At 40.4% G+C, this 16,900-nt stretch overlaps 1 protein-coding gene across 1 annotated transcript in view; it reads right to left on the bottom strand.

Moving 5' to 3' along the window:
- The window catches only part of LOC113076044 (zinc finger protein castor homolog 1-like), a 46,463-nt gene that overhangs the window by 17,317 nt on the left and 12,246 nt on the right, over window positions 1-16,900 (bottom strand). Inside the window, exons 2-6 of the mRNA XM_026248692.1 lie at window positions 14,379-14,947; window positions 8,456-9,315; window positions 7,494-7,559; window positions 4,573-4,663; window positions 1,384-1,548 (exon numbers count right to left, since the gene is read on the bottom strand). Of these exons, the coding sequence (XP_026104477.1) occupies window positions 1,384-1,548; window positions 4,573-4,663; window positions 7,494-7,559; window positions 8,456-9,315; window positions 14,379-14,947 (1,751 nt within the window). The remainder of the gene's footprint in view (window positions 1-1,383; window positions 1,549-4,572; window positions 4,664-7,493; window positions 7,560-8,455; window positions 9,316-14,378; window positions 14,948-16,900) is intronic.

Genomic DNA, 16,900 nt, shown 5'->3' with positions numbered 1-16,900 from the left:
ACCATGTGTGAGTTTCAGTTTGTTGCACTGGATTAAAAAATGCTCAGTACGAAACAGAGGCTTGGTGCTTGAGCTCTTGTAGTCTGCAGGGACATGAAAACATCAACTCGAGATATGACACAAAAATAGCTCAGTTTGTGGGGAGCAAAGAAACAGGTGACCTAAAAAAATGAACAGGAAACATTTTCTCAAGATCTGAGCTTTGTTAAAAATGTACTCTTGAGATAACAACTCATAAAATATAAAAAGTGAACCCTTTATCCGAAAAAACGAAAAGAAAAAAAAAACAGGTGTGCATTTTATGGAAACAGCTTCAAAGAGATAAAAGACAGGACTATTTTTTTTTTTGTGATTTGCAATATGCGGCATGCAAAAGCAGCATGGTGAGGTGGTGTGTGGTTGAAACCTTCTTCCATTTAAGGTTTTAAGTCTATATTAGTGGTCTCTGCTTTAGAAGCAGAGTCAGGGGGGTCGTTCGGGGAGACTGTCACTTAGTTCAGTTTGAAAGGCTCTGTTACTCAACAGCAGCACTCAGGAGCTCTCTGGGCAGCAGACGAACGTGAACTAATGTTTGAATTAAACCAGCAATTGTATATCATCTCTGGCACTTTTGACCCATGCAAACAGGGCAACTTGGCCATATTCAGTCAAACAATGAAAAAAATGCCACACTGTTTTTTCTCCGTAAATCAGGAGAACGGGTGCCAACATCTGCCTGTTCTCACTGCTGTTAAAACAAGAGCTGAAATGTCTAATAACAATTACGCCGTTAGGGAGGCTTTAAAAAGAGAGAGAGAGAGAGAGAGAGAGAGAGAATATATCTCTAGTCCCGGGCCACTGTTGCCTGCGGTGAAAAAGTGCTCAGCTCAAAAGTGTCACATTGAAAATAAGCAGATGTAAAGAATTAAACAGATTTGGTGGGAAATAAACTTTAACTCGCCACTTGGTACTAAAACTAGAAAAATCTTGAGTTCATATAAACAATTCACAGAATTTTATCCATGCCAATTAAGGAGTGAGGGAGAAAGGGGGGTGATGAGAGAGGAGGGGCACACCCTTTTCATTTTCTCATTAAGTTTCATGAATAAAAAGAAAAAAATAATGGGCTTAAATGGTCATATAGGCCTTAAGGAAAAAGTTAAAGAACTTCAGTGTTCTTAAAGACTGCATCATACTACAGTCTTTGCTATTCGCCTGCCATATTATTGTGCACGGAAAGCAGATTTGTATTTATTTGTCCCAGCTTTTATTTCATAATATTAATAAAAATTCATATTTTATCTCAAATCCTATACATGTAAGATAATTTATATTTGCATGTGTCTTTATAAGGGTGAATGTGCTTTTTTTTTTGGCAAACTAGGGCTTTTTGTTGAGGCGTACCTGCATGCAGTGGTAGTGGGTACTCTTGCCGTTGAGATGGCAGCCATGGTAGTACACACTGCAGTCATCCAAAGGGCTGAAGCGCATGAATCCATGCTGCAGGGAGTTGTCCCTCTTCTTATGCATGTTATAATGCCTTATCACATCCTGCTTACTGGTGAATCTCTGTGAACAACAGAAACACAGAGTTAGCAAGGTGGGGGAGGTGGTGAATAGGTTCTGAAGGAAACCAGCAATGAGTTATTTTATTACTCATGCAACAGCTGCAGAGCATTGCAGCAAATTGCAGCCAGGTGGGTGAAAGGTGCATAACACAAGAATTCATAGCAGCAGGTAGAAGGTGTACTCTTTTTTCTCTACTCACACTGCAGTGTAGAGTTCTTGAAAGTGAGTATTTTTGAATGGTGTATTTCATTTGGAGTTTGCCACATTATGACTCAGATATGATATTATAGTATTTTCCAGGCTAGACCGTTTATTAAATGTATTTCACCATTTTTAATTAAGATGGATCACTTGACATGCGAGATCACAGTTGCGATATTCTCTGGTTCTGAAAAATCATGTTCCATGCTGATGACTTTTGAACGTGCACAGGGAAAAGACAGCAAACAAACAAACAAGGCAACCCAAAAATGATTCTCTTTTAATTCCCATCTGAGATATGATTCCATTTTTAATTAAAGTATTAAAGCACAGTTTTGTGCAGGGTTAGACAGTAATAATGAAGAAATATGCTAAAATACCCCTCCACGAAATTAAAATCTCCTACACCACGGAGCAGTCTGGGAGAAAAAAACAAAGCGATGTGGGGGAAAAAACCTCACTCTTGAGAGATCAGGGCAACCAAATCTGCAGTAATTGGGCTTGAGCTAATATTACAGGAACTGGAACAAGAGTAGCTGAAATCAATGAGCCTCTTCCAATGTAAATCCATAATTTCTACATAAATGAGCAACAGGAGAAAAAAAAAGACGACAGAAACATCCACAAAACCTCATTTCCCATCGATGAAGCTTATCTTACAGGCAAATACAAAATAAATAAAAGACTTATAAATGCATAATGATAAATACTTAAATCCTAGCTGTATATAGTGTTACATTTCCAATCCTGTTCAAAAGAAGAGAACTGTATTTCTATGATATATGAGCCGATGTCCAACAAACAGTGATGACAGGTATTTGGGATGTCGACAAACAAATAAAAAGAGATACCGATCTAGATCCGGCCACACGGAGCAGAACTGTGGAAAACAGCAGGAAATCGTATCAGTTGGGATCCTGTGCTTAGCGGAGTGGCCACACAGTCGCGGGGACATTTATTTTAGGATTCCCATTGCATTGCAGGATGGCCATGAAAGGAGAGGCAGGGCCCGTATAGAGGGGAGCAAAGGCTGGCAACCGCAGGATAATATTCCAGCACTGTGTCATGTAACATTTTAATGACTTATCAATTCCAAAAACAAGCTAATCTGAGCCTCACCTTTCTGCTAGGGTGTGCACAGCCTCCTGTCTGTCATTACTAAACTGCCAAGTGTCACTGACGCATTTAAATGCACAGAAATATTGCCACATTAATCGGAATTTGGTCATATTCTAATAGTGTACGTGACATGAAAATGCAGTTACCGAATTGCTACAACTTTAGATTACTCCAAACTTACGGGTTTATATAAATATGAATAACATATTTATTATTATTATTATTTATGCATTTGGCAGACACTTAATGCAATATTATCAGTTCACGAGTTCCTTGGGAATTGAACCCATCACCTTGATGTGGCTAGTACCATGCACTACGGTTTAAGATACAGGAATGCTTGTGCCTATATTAATCAGAACTTTGGGTTATTAAAATCATCTCCAATAGTAGATTTCCACACTAACAAAATGTTGTTTAAGTGGATAAAAAAAAGTTCAATTATAAGAAAGGCTTATCCAGATTATCAAGAAAATGGTGTGCATGTACAATGGTGTCGATGAATTCTTAAGCAACGCAAGTCCCAAAAATGGACAGCTTCAAAGGGACTTTTCAGTCGACTCTTCTTACAGTTTGAGGAATCGTTCTTGAATAACAAGAGGCAGCCCGCTGAGCTGAATAAGTCTCTTTCAGATGCAATAGCTGCCCTGTTGTCTTCAGCAGGATTCCTGGATGTTTATAATGAAAAAAGTAATCAGATGATTAAAAATGAAGTGGGAGATTATGACTAGAGAGGACTTGATAAAGAAAAGACTGAGCCGCTCTCGTTGCGGGAGGATTTTTGATGTCTTTGACAAATGCACCCGTCTTTGACTGCTCTTTTCCACCATATGCGCGTGAGCCGCTGCTGTCTGTGCTCTGATCTGCTTAATGCTGATTTTGCTGTGCTGAACATGTCAACTCCGGGGACATGGATCAGATTAATAATGTGAAAGGGGATTATGAGTGGCCCAAGAGTATTAACAGATGTCCTTAGGAAAAAAATAAAAGGAGGCATCTTTTGAAAGTATTTACCATTAACCATGAAAAAAAGAAGGCCATTGTCTATCTGATTGAGTTTTGAGAAATAGCCCTCATCTATCTAAACCTGTTAAGCCAGTACGGTGCCAAGATAAAAGCCTTGTCCGCAAGGTTATGTTTGCTTTGTTTCCTTGTGTGTACCCTGGCACACTTCAATAATTTCCTCTAACAGTTATCTTTCTCTCCTGTCAGGAAGTGATATGGAAAGGGTGAAGTTGAGCTTTAAACTGGTGTTGTGACACCTTAGGCATTACGCGGTTGTCCTTACAGAAACTTGGACGTTAAGCAGTGAGGGATGAATGTTTAGGTGCGTTGAACCATGAAAGTCGAATTACAAAAATTACAGACTGACAGTCTCATTTATCATCAAAAAGGAGAAAACGAAGAAGAAAAAAAATACATAAACCGGGGAATTATCACTTTTATTTTTTGTTTTATTTCTAAATAAATGTAAATCTGATTTGTGCAGTTCGATGCAAGTTAAAATCCCAATCAATCGATAAAAAAATAATAATAATAAAAAATAATAATAATAAATTAATTAATTAATTAATTAATATATATATTATAATGTTTTGCAACTGGCTAATGGTGGGCAAAGTAAGTTAGTTACTGGTGATTTTATTTGCATTAAGCACATGGTGTGCATTCATTTAGAACCATGCTTGTGGCTGTCGTTCTCACCTGATAGTTACATTCAGGGTCCATGCAGTGATAATGCTCCCTGTACTGGTAAGCACAGTGCACATGGCCACAGTGCTGGCTCCCAGAGAACCTACAATCAGACAGAAATATCATATTTGTGTCATTGTTAGGTGTTTTGGCTGAGCATTTTGCATGCAAACATTAATGTCATATTGAGCACAAAGATAAACATGATTTCAGAAACAGCAAGTGAGATAAAGCGATCAATTTCAAAAAGAAAAAAAAAAAATCAGCATTTACTGAAACGGAGGAGTATTTTGATATTTCCATTCCATTTACGAAACCTTTAACAATGCGGGGGCTGATCTTGAAAGGGCAATTTAGCCTTTTATCTCCGGTTGATAGATGCCCTAACACTGACAGAGTCATCTTCACGGAGCTCAGAGTCATTACCAGGATCTATAAACACATAGAGAAAACAGGCCTACGCTTCCTAGACCATACAATTGCAATTCACTCTCCAGCCACAGCAATCTCCACCAAATTAGTTCCATGGCCTTCAAAGGCAGTAGGTAGACTCTTATTAAACTGTAACCCCTGACATAATTCACTCATTTGCTCGTGCTTTAAGCCCTGCCAAATCAGCGTTGGGCTCTCGAGGTTAACAGCCTATGCTTTAATCAGGGAAAGGTTAGGCCTAATAGAAGGGTTTGAGTGTGTCTCCACACGGCTTCCTCCTCTTCACTCTCGCCGACTGACTCGCCCGGTCTTCCACGGATTGGCTGTGCTTTAAAGAGGCAGATTTCCGGAGTGTTTACAGGCTGATTATAACCCTGACGATGATGACTGTTAAAAACCTCCAATTACAGCTCAAAACACACAAATAAACATTCGCACCGCCGCTGCCAAGAGCACCATCTGCTGAGGTAGAGAAAAAGCGAAGTAATTTTTTTCCCCCCCTACTGCCTAGATTATCCCTAGACTGCTTTTACAAATCACTTTGCTGAGTTCATTAAGCTAATTGAATGGCGAATCCACTACCTGCTAAACGTGGGTGGTGTTCTGAAGAAGTGGGGAGGTGTCAAGCGCTTAAGGTGGTTTCGCTTGCTTCTTAAAAGATCAGTTCACTCAAAACTGATCGCTTGCTCACCTACATGTCCTTTGCAAACCCCTTTGATAATTTTCCTTTCATGCAACACAAAAATAAGTTTTTTGAAGCATGCATTGGTGTTTTTTTCAATGCAGCTAAAGCCAATGAGTACTGAAGAGTTCAAGCTCCATAAATGAGTAACACTAAATAATGAATGACACTAAAATGTTTAGATTAAAAAAAAAAAAAGTAGTCATATGGACCTTTCTATGTATATATGTATGTATGTATTTATTAATTTATAAACTTAAAAGCCCCAGTCCAAATTTATACTAAGTGCATGAATAAAATGACCAGTGCACTCTTTAAAATGTGGGGGATGTACTTTGGGGCCAGTATTTTAATTTGTGGGTGAACTATTCCTTTCTAAAAGGGATTACAGCACAGGCAGCACAGATGCACATGTTAAACTCACCCACCATTAGCAGCCCCTCTGCGTCGCATTCAAACATTCCCGGTCCTGTGTACACAGAAACCCCCTGGGATACCAGCCCACCCCGGCTGTATCACTTTGCCTCTGGACAATTCCCACTTGCCGCGTCAGGGGGCTAATGGGCCACGCTGCTATTCAGCGGCAGATTAAATATTAATATCTCCACGATACAGAGATTGCCGCACATCTACCATTACAACAGAGACACGCCGATCAAAGTTTGGCGCAATGGTGGGTACATAAAAGCATTTAGGAGGGAAAACAGTGACTAAACACTACCAGGGAAACTCTTTAAACATCAAACCGCGGCAGCGCGAGGAGATAAAGAACTTTTTCCCATTTTGTGGGGGGAAGGTGGGTGTAGACAAGTTTACAAAGCTGCTTTTTAGCACGACTGTTCTCTCATTAGCGTCGATGATTCCACCCCCCCCCCCCAATCCTTCAACAACCCCCCAATACACCAGGCTGCATTTGCCCTTTTTATGAGTCCTCATTTTTCTTTTTTCCCCTCCTCTCTTTCCTTTCTTTTTTTTCCCAACACGGAAATTGAAACTGTATCTGGGCTTATCTCCTGCCTCCCCGCGCATCAACTGCCGAGATGTTTAGACAAATTTTATGCATTATGCAGTGCAAATATCAAAACAGTTCTTGGCAGTGCCAGCAGAAGCCTCATTAAAAATTCCTTAATTAAATCTTCTTGCAAAATGTAATCAGTCCAAGGAGGGTTTTTGTGTGTGCACAAGGAAGTGTGTGTGTCTGTTAGTGCCAGGGCTTTGATTTGTGGCCTTCATGTTACGGCTTGGGAGAGTAATCATTAACGCCAAAGCCACTTTGCTTTTTGAAACGCGCCTTTTTCTCTCTTTAAGGCCAGAATAAATAAACAAATGATAATCACCTTCTTACTGGTGCGACAAAAGGAAACAGAAGCCGATATTGGAGTGTGCTTCATCTATCTCCGTGCTTTGTCTGAATTCGCGAGTGTCTGTCATTTAGTTGATTCAGTATCTTCATTTGAAGTGCAGATATTAGAAAATAAAGTCTCCACTATCCGTGCAGTCATGACACACAGGCACACGCTGGGCAGTCTAATGTGTCTGATGTTTTTACAAACATTTCATGCTGTTTGCTCAAGATTTTACGGAGTTCGGCTTCAGCGCTGGCAGAGAAACTGACACCAGGGGAAAAAATTACTCCCTTTCCAGCCTTTAATTCAATTAATTTTCCTTAGTCCATAAACCTGGCATGCTTAAGCGTAATTTATCGTCTGCACAGAAAGTGTTCTTTTGCAAATCTATGTCCTACTTCATTAAAGTGTAAAATATGTCCTCGAATAAAGAATGTTGTCGTGTAGTTTTGTAAGGGTGAGGATTTGCATACCGGGCAATATATTTCTGGTACACGTTGACTTCCTCTGTGACAGGTTTCTCGGGAGGAAGGCCGTTCCTATCATAGCATAGAAAAAAAAAGAGAAAAAGGATTAATAGTATGCATTCCATCAGTAATAAAAACAAACTGGCGCAGTATTTACTTATGAGCCATTTCAAAGTTTGGGCTATCAATATACATTTTCTTCAATGGAGTAGCAATTTGGTTTGGGAATGAATCAGGGAGGTATATATGCGTGCTTTGATGCATGGCCCCAACAATGAAAGCACAGAGAGAACTTTTTTTTTTTTTGAATGCATAAATTATTTATGTGTGTTTTTGGAGAGAGCACAAATGCAAATATGAGGGTTTGTGCAGAGTGTCAGAAAGCCAGAAAATGGCTGCGTTCATTTTATTTTGTTTGATTGGCCCTTGTTTGAGGGATAACTATGGCTTTTAGGACAATTCTCAATTGATTTACCAGTTAATTGAATTGGGTTTGGTGGCAGCATTTGACTTAGCGTCCCACCTTTGACTTAGCATCCTCTCACTTAAAGAGAGGAATTCATAATGTAACATATTATACTCTGCGTGAAGCATTTTGTATACAAGGTAGCATTAGTTCAGCAGCACTAACTCAGGACTAACAATGTGAACAGCTCCAGCAGGGGATGACCTGGGATTAATCTGCCTCTGTAAGGGTGGTTTTGACAACAAATCACTGTATGTGTGTGTGCTTGCAGATGGCCACATTTCTGAACGGCCCAGGGACTGCCTTTCGGTTCTTGCTAACCTGAACCATTGACAAGGTCAAAAACCTCTGAAAGAGTACCAACAAAGGCCCTACAAAATTGTAATCTGACTTCAGGCCAACGGAGGTCTTCTGACATGACATACCCCACTCCACCAGCACTGTATTTTCCAGTCAATATATTATTTGAACAGTTCATTACAATTTTTAGACATTGCCTTACTTGACTGAGGAGACGGTTCCAGTAGTGATGGAGTCAGTCTTGGAGAAGTTGGACTTCATGTAGTCAGTGTTAAAGCCAAGGTGGCCAGCCTGGTCTACAGGCAATCCGGGAGGTCCTACGACCCCAGCGGGAGCAGCCGTACTTATGATTGGGGTTCCTGGGGTTCCTGCCGTAGCTGGGAGAACGCTCGGCATCACTGGAGGATCAACCTTCCCGGGGATGAGCTTCTGGATATTACGAATATCATACTTTGACGGCCTGCCAACCTTGCCGGTCTTAAAAGCGATGGCGCCTCCCATGTCAGGGTTGCCCTCTCCGGGCTTAAAGAGGTGCAGGAACTTGACGTTCTCCAAGTCGTACTTGGAGGGCCGCTTGTAGGAATTGCCATTCTGCTGTTTGAGACTCTCACCCATCTTTAGCTTCTGGATGAAGTAATCGTACTTGGATGTACGGGACGCCAGGTTCTGGATGTGTGACAGGTTGGTTGGGGGTGGGTTGAGCGAGCTTTGTTTGTGGTCCATTCCGGGTGGAAATATCTGACTCTCTGACCCTGTAAGGACCGGTTGGACGTGGGCAGTGCTCTTCTCCATTTTGGAGTTGAGCTCTTCGGGCTTTGTGTGCACAGGCCAGGGCAGGGTCTCCCCGGCCTTCAGCTTGCGGATGTACTCCTGATACTTGGAGAAGCGAGCTCGACGGGTGGCCTCCTCACTGCTCAGGGAGGAGGGATCTGAGGTAGCTGCTTTCAGTTTTTCAAAGCTGATCTTCTTGGCCAGTTCATCCCTAACCTGCTGGTCATCATAGCCGAACATATGAAAGAACTCATTCATTGTGTTAGCGGCGTAATCGTGTAGTGCGGAGCCCTCTCCTATACGAAATACAAAAAAGAACACTTAGTTATCTACTGTTATCTAACAACAATAAAATACAATAAAATAAAATAACAAGGCCCAATAAGACAGTCAGAAACAGGTAAAGGTATAGTTTAATTGCAGTATAGTGAAATTCATAACCATTAACTTTCATACAGTTCTGGAGGGAAGTCGGACAGACAGGCAAAAGGAGACAATTTGGGTCGAAATCTTCCCGTTTCTTATCCAGCCCTTATAAAATCCAAATTACTGCTCTTTCAGAGTCTGTGCTCTTGTGCATGCGAGTGAGAAAGGGACACAAACCCCTCTGGCACCAGTGCACTTAGTTCTTGGCTCTGATATAGTGTTTACCACAGCAGATAAATGCAAAAAATCTGTCTCAGTTTGTCTGTCAGGAGAGCGACCCTGGTAAAAGAGCATGGCTCCAAATGACAACTTCACAGAGGTGTCATATAAACTCCCTCTCCACCCTGCCAGGACCCCTGTCCTTCTCCAGACCTTTTTTCCATTTATTTGATTGCCATTTTCATTGCTGGGCAAATGAGACAGTTAGAGGTAACATTAGCCATGGCAATGGTAATTAATACTAAAATATTTTAGCTTTGGTCTCATATTTCTATGTTATTGCTAAATCGGTCTCTTGCCTGTGCTTTACACATCTCCGTCTCAGCCTGTAAAATAATCGCCAAATTTCCATTGCTACATTGGGGCTAGTCCTAGCCATGCTACATTAGTATGAAAGCTGATCTGGGAGATCGAAAGGTTATGAAAAATTGAAGAGAAATGTTTCAGGTGTTTGAGAGGAAACTCCCTATGCTTTACCATGCATCCTTTTAGCAGCTTCTACTTTGTTTGAGCACATAATTTCATCTCATGCTCAAAGATTAGGGCTTCATGGCACTCCAGGTCTCCACATCTACTTGATTTCTCAATTCAGTGTTGCCATGGAGTATTACTGACATGCTCACCAAATAGGGTACAAAAAAAAGGAACTGATGAGGACTCTAGGTGTGAAAGGTAATTATGTACTGCTTTTAAAGTTTTAAAGTTTTATTGGTCAAATACACATACATTCGCAGTACGACATGTGCTTGGTGTGGCTCTTTGCACAGAATGCAATAAAATTAATTAGATTAGGAATAAAAAATATATATTATAAAAAATTTAATATAAAATTATAAAAAATTATCAATACAAATATTTATATGTAATATACATATAAAATGACCAGAAAATGCACTGAAAGATTAGATTTGTGCCTCTAATGCTTTAAAAAGTCAAAACGTTTAAAAGCCTGCTATTTTGACTACATTTTTTTTTAATTAGCCTCTATTTAATCACGGCTGAATCAGCCACAAATAAAACACTAACTATAAAAAATAATGAGCTATTATTACTTACTGACGGATATTTAGCATTACTGTATGCATCTCCAGAACTTCAGTTTGGCAGAGAAAGGCTTCAGTCATAAATTTGGCATCCAGTGACTGTATTTTTGTATAGGTCATGACTGCTTAAAGGGGTTTTGTCATATCATGTGATTTTACACAGCTTTAAAGTCAGGACCGGCTCTTTAATCTCTGTCCCTGAAGATTTTCCAAGGGCAGCGATCACATACACTCTCATACAACTGCTTTGGGTATTGGACATATTCCATCTGTACCTTTTTTCAAACAGTTGGGAAACTCCCTTCGTTTTCTGAAAGAAATTCCCCTCTCTGAGTGTTATCAGTTTATCTTTAGCAGTATTAGTAGCATCAAAAGTCTGTTATGATATAATATGTTACGATATAATTGATCCGCTCTTGCTGTTCCAAACCTACATGATTTTTCTTTTTCTGTGGAATGCAAACAAAGCTATTTAGAAGATTTATTTTCTGTTCCGTGGACAAAGAAAATAAACGATGAAATAAACATAAAGGTGATTACACAGATGCCAATTTGGGAATGAACAGTTTTCCATTTGAGTGAACCATCTCTTTAAGATTATTCTGTTGGTATTAGAAGAAATGCCGGTTGTACTACATACAGTAGTAGCAGGTGGTAACAGAAGACAGGGCGAGAAGTCTAGCATGCCAGTGGGAAGCTCTGTATCTGTTTAATAGACTATCAGTGTCAGGAGAACGATCGGACTTAAACTGCACACATTATGCCAGGACCTAAGAGGAGATAACCTTTTAAAAACAGCATGTAAATGAGTTTTCTCTCCTCATCCTTATCTCACACGCTCCAAGTGATGTCATGTGCATGTGGTCGGAAAGCCATGGCTTTGGGGGAAAGGTAGGATTTGCCTGGCTGAACTCCCAGCACTCTCTCTCTCTCTTCCTCATGTCACTGGAGAGTACAAAAAGAAGTGCTCCTAATCTCACCACTTCATAATGGCAAATTCCAGCATGTGACAAAGCCCTTGTCTACGTTTGAGGCAATTAAGGTACATTTCCCCTCTGTGGTGTGATAACAAATGGGCATTATATCTCCTTTCTGCTGACCAAACATGGCCATCATAAGCAGGCTGATCCTGTCTTCATGCACTCCAGAGGGGGTGATGATAAGGACATACATGTAAGGATCTATATATAGGGACTTATCAAGGGTCCACTGACAAACTGTCAAAGCTGTCCTCTCAAACAGACATTTCTGAGACTGCTTTTTAAATAAACTTGTTCAGTTTTAAACTTGACTCAAAAACACCCCTCCACATTTCTCTTAATATCATGTCAAATTTGCTGTGATATCGAGAACCAATCAAAGCTTCCACTAATTAGCAAAACTTAAAGTAGCTTAATCCAACTAGCTGGTTAGCTAATACGGCTAAATTCACAACTCTTTTTTAGATTTTGAGTTGTAAACTGATATCGAGAACCAATCAAAGCTTCCACTAATTAGCAAAACTTAAAGTAGCTTAATCCAACTAGCTGGTTAGCTAATACGGCTAAATTCACAACTCTTTTTTAGATTTTGAGTTGTAACAAACATCTTTGGCTGGTCTGTTTCACTTCAGCTCTATGTGTTGTGTTCCAGTGGCTCAGTGGTCGAGTTTTGCGTTAGCAGTGCAAAAGGTTGTGGGTTCGATTCCCAAGGAACACATATACTAGTAAAAAATTTCATATAAAAAATGTATAACCTGAAAGGATAAAAGTTTCTGCTAAATGCATAAATGTCTTGTTCATAAAGGCTAAATATGAAGAAAAATCATATTTCATAAATCATATTTTCTGAAAATCATAAGAAAATGTATAATATTTGATATTTTAACATGATCTATTGCCTAGCCTGGTTTCATCCGACTGCTATGGGAAAGGTATTCTGTGATTTTATGCTGATAGGGATTCTGCTCAGTCCCCTGATGTGAGGAGTTAAATGTTTTGAAGGTCGCAGTTTCTCTCATTGATCTTGCGATGTCTGTTAATTACATTGTCACTGATGTTGTGAGAGATAATTAAGCCACTATGTTTATATGCATAATTATGTGCGCTCCGCATCAGCCTTTGAAAGACAGCCGCACGAGGGAAGCAAAAATATTTTAATTGTGAGCCGCTCAGTAACATGGCAGTATAGATGCCCTAGTTACAATCAACAAAGAGAGAGAGGAGGGAAAAACAACTCAAGACAAGAGTGGTGACTAATGTCTGCTCGCTGCAGTCTTCAAACGCTTTTTCTTCATTTTGAGATGCAGAAGCAGCCAGGGCCCAATGAAAGAAAAAGGTGTACAACACAAACACATATTTACAGACAGCTTTCTTTATGACCATGAAATAAACACAAAATGACTGATTAAAACCACAAAGCACTCGTGTTTGCCGGAAAATGCTTGATTTTCTGAGAAGCTCTTGGCCCCGCTTCTGTGATAGAGGCCACAAACATATAGGTGTTTCAACTGTAAGAATGTGAAAAAAAAAAAAAACTTAAAGCAGAAGAAAAACTGAAAGAAGAAAGCATTTAACAAAAAAGCACCAGCTTCACCTGATTTCGGTAGCTATCTTTGAAAAGAAACGTCATTTAAACTAAGTGATATCTCTCATCTCCTGATGTTATCTAGCATAGTTTCTGTCTTGCTGGACCTTTGTTGAGAGATTATGTCAGTTTCTGCAGATTTTTCTAGCTTGTTCTCATTTTTTGAAGTATGGCAATGCCTGTCTCATGTTGTCTAGATGTTTGTATTACAAATACAGAAGTAAATGCTGTCTTTGTTTCTTTCCATACTGATTAAAGGGCCACTTGTAAGGCTTTTGCTTTACTCAAGACTTTTTCTGAATCTCCAGGATTTCATCTCCTGAACTGATAGAGACCTGGAGTCTTGGCAGAGTGGGTCTACTATGTAATTGGGTCTGTGGTAGCTACGTTTTGTGAGCTTATAGAAAATCAAAGAGTCAGAGTGTAATCCTGGGTGTAATATGAAGCTTAGCCGGCCTGCCAACACTCTTGGCCCCTCGGCTGCTACACACATACGCTCCAGTCTTTATAAGCCTCTTCTGCAATTAATTTCTTCTATTACTTTCAGTTTTTCCCAATGCAGATTGTTTCTATGTGTTTCCGGATGGCAACAGTTACTCTTTCATGGTATAACTATAGATTTCTCTTTCCAGGAACTGCACTTGTGTCGCTGTGACCCTGTCGAAGTGTCACTGTAATTCTGCTTGCAAAGCACACAGGTAAAATAAGACCTGTGAAAACTGAGCTGGGAAGTCTTTGAAGAGAGATTTTATCTTGCTCATGCACACTCTGTTTTGAGACAGAGAACAGAGAAAAATACTGTCATCTTAATAGTATTCGCAGGCACTTGCACTGTATGTCAAGTGTAGATCTGCATGTCTTTTAGACTCTGAAATGCACAAAATCAACATACTGACAGCATCGAAAATGTAAATGCTTTTTTTCATATCAACAAGATTCATAGAATAATAAACTCATGGTTTTATTGTGTATTTGTGTATCTATCTAATTGAGATGCTGTCAAAATGCTGATATTGTACACAAACAAAACTGTGAGTGCAAATGTAACTTATAAATACCTATGAATACTCATGACATCATACTAAAAGAAAGAGGTGATACCTGTTGAGGTGAAGGGGCTTGGCGAGGGGGGGTTTCAGTGGTGGGCTGGTAGCTGTCGTCCTTGTGCGGGCTGTCCTCTGAGTCTCTGTCCTCATGATAACTGCCCTCGTGGGAGCTGGGCATGGTCTCGACTTCTTCTGTGTTGTCTTCGTCATCGCTGCAGCCTTTAGGCTGAACCATGTACACCCCTTCAGGGGGACCATCTTCTCCATTGTTAGGTTTGAGTCCCCTGTGCTCGCCCCCTCCTAAGGACTGCGGATCATCAGCGTACTCGCCATTCACCCATTTCTCAATGGCTTCGCGCCGTTTCTGGTCCTCTTCAAGGCTCGTGCCCAGGGTCAGGACCTCTGAGAAGACACTTTCAGGTCTGTCACCCTCATCGTTTTGCAAGCTGCCCCGCTCACTGTTGTCCACTAGATCTGAGTCTCCCTCGGCATTCTGGGAACTGCCGTCGTACACCACCTGCTTGCTAAGCTTGGCACAGATCGCATTCAGTTTTAGGCCACCTTTCCTTTTGGCGGCCATTGTGGATTTTCCTGAGGTCTTTTCAGTGCATAAACTCCTCTCAGCTGTTGACAGAAAAAAAAAGAAGAAGAAAGAACATTTTAGCGGTTGAAAACAAGATTTATGAAAGATGTTAACAGTTAAAGACTTGATAATGGTTGCACCACCCTTCCATGCTTCAAGCTTACCACAATGCAGCTCTCTAAAAACCACAAACCTGTTTAACTAAGTGCATTTTAACTAAGTTTGTGTTTGCTGTTACTCCTAGATACACACTGACACTCCTTTTTCACAACAATAGATAATTATAAAGAAAAAGTCACATGCATTTCTGTAAATTGCAGATGTAATTCACACCTACTTTATGAGAGAAGGTGAGATAGGGAACGAGAGAAATATCTCTTTCTACACACCGAGAAGAAAAACTAGATCGCAATCAGACCCCAAACAGTGTGTCAAGTCACCATTACAGTGTGATTTAATTCTGAACATGACTAAAGAGGCCTAGCGTCCTGCCAATATCAGCCTTAACACTGACAGCGCAGGGACGAGAGCGCTGAAGACTACTGTATAAGAAAAATCTGGAAGACGAAAGAAAGAGACAGAACGCATAAAAGAGACAAACACAGAGAAAAAGTAGCTGCCATCCCATGACCTCACATCACCTCTCTCTACTCAGCCTGCTCATGTCTCTAATTGTCACGCAAATTCATCATCAGCCCCCTAAACCTGCTCATACAGTGCAGAAGACCCCAAACTGACAGGTTTCTTACCACATTAACAGCTATTCTCATTTCAATAGACATTTTAGAGATCAAAACAGTGGTTTGAGAGTCAAACACCAGTCAGACATACACACTTCCTGTGCATCCCCCTTGAATAGAAAGGTGAGAGTGTACTAGAGCATTGACACATGGGTTTCGCAATAGACTCGCTCCATATTACACCGAATGCATTTCCAGTTTAGAGCAGCATGGATTTCCACGGTTCAACATTCCAGTAATACTACAGAAATCTGCATGCTAATATTCCGCATGGGCCTGGTCATTTGCTATTTCACCCCAATGTGCTATCTATAATATCTATCCCTGTGTCAACCCCCCACACCCCTCACCCCCCCGCAGCTGTTCTGAGACCGTCCATATCCAGAGATGCCTTTTTAAGGGCAGAATTCTCTCACTGCTAAGTCACCCTATTGCCATGAATCTGATGCAAAGATTTAGCAAAGTTCACTTTTAATAGGTTTTCCAGGCTTAAAATCGAGCCCGCTCGTAACGTTAATTGTTTATCATGCAGTAAATAAAGAATGAGAAACCTGCGGGACGTATAACGGTCTGTGGAACGCTTTCGCTGGTAGTTAGACGCTGTGTTGAAATGAGCTATTTCTAACCGTCTCATGAAGTTGTCAATACAAAAGCTGTTTTTTTTTTTCAAATGGATGCTTTAACAAGACAATATATAATTTTTTTGAGGTGTGTGTGTAAAATTGAAATCTATGTATTTAATTAATTTATTTATTTTGCACACTGAAGGGACTCAAGGTTAGCCTGTTACTTACTAGATGTGCCGTGCACCCTGTGGCCCCCGGCACATGCTTTCTCAGTTACTGTATTTACACTTAACACTTCCTCTCTGAAACAATGAGCTGAGGAATTATGCACGCTCCACACTGCACCACATGCATCTAAATGCCTCAGATGTGCTCATTTTTACCTTAGACAATTGCAAGGCCTGTGTTGAAGAGGTCATCCAGTTGAGGACAGCAATTTTGAACCCCAAAAAGGAAGAAAAAAATATCAGCTGCAAAAACTATTAGGAAGTGGAAACATAAATCCTGAAGTACTTTTTCAGAATACCTCCAAAGGAAGATTGAGGTCACTTGGGCGTAACAGTAAAGGTCATTTACTGTTTACCCTGCTCAGTATTTCACTCTTTAACTACTGATTTCCTTTGCATTGCAATCTCGCTTTTCCTTGTAGGAAATGACCCCTGAGAAGCGATCTCGTTCCATTACCCAC

The sequence above is a fragment of the Carassius auratus genome, unplaced genomic scaffold (assembly GCF_003368295.1).
Source record: "Carassius auratus strain Wakin unplaced genomic scaffold, ASM336829v1 scaf_tig00018439, whole genome shotgun sequence".
In the NCBI taxonomy this organism is placed as follows: domain Eukaryota; kingdom Metazoa; phylum Chordata; class Actinopteri; order Cypriniformes; family Cyprinidae; genus Carassius; species Carassius auratus.
Note: the sequence above shows the minus strand (reverse complement) of the source record. Positions and strands in the feature narration are given on the sequence as shown.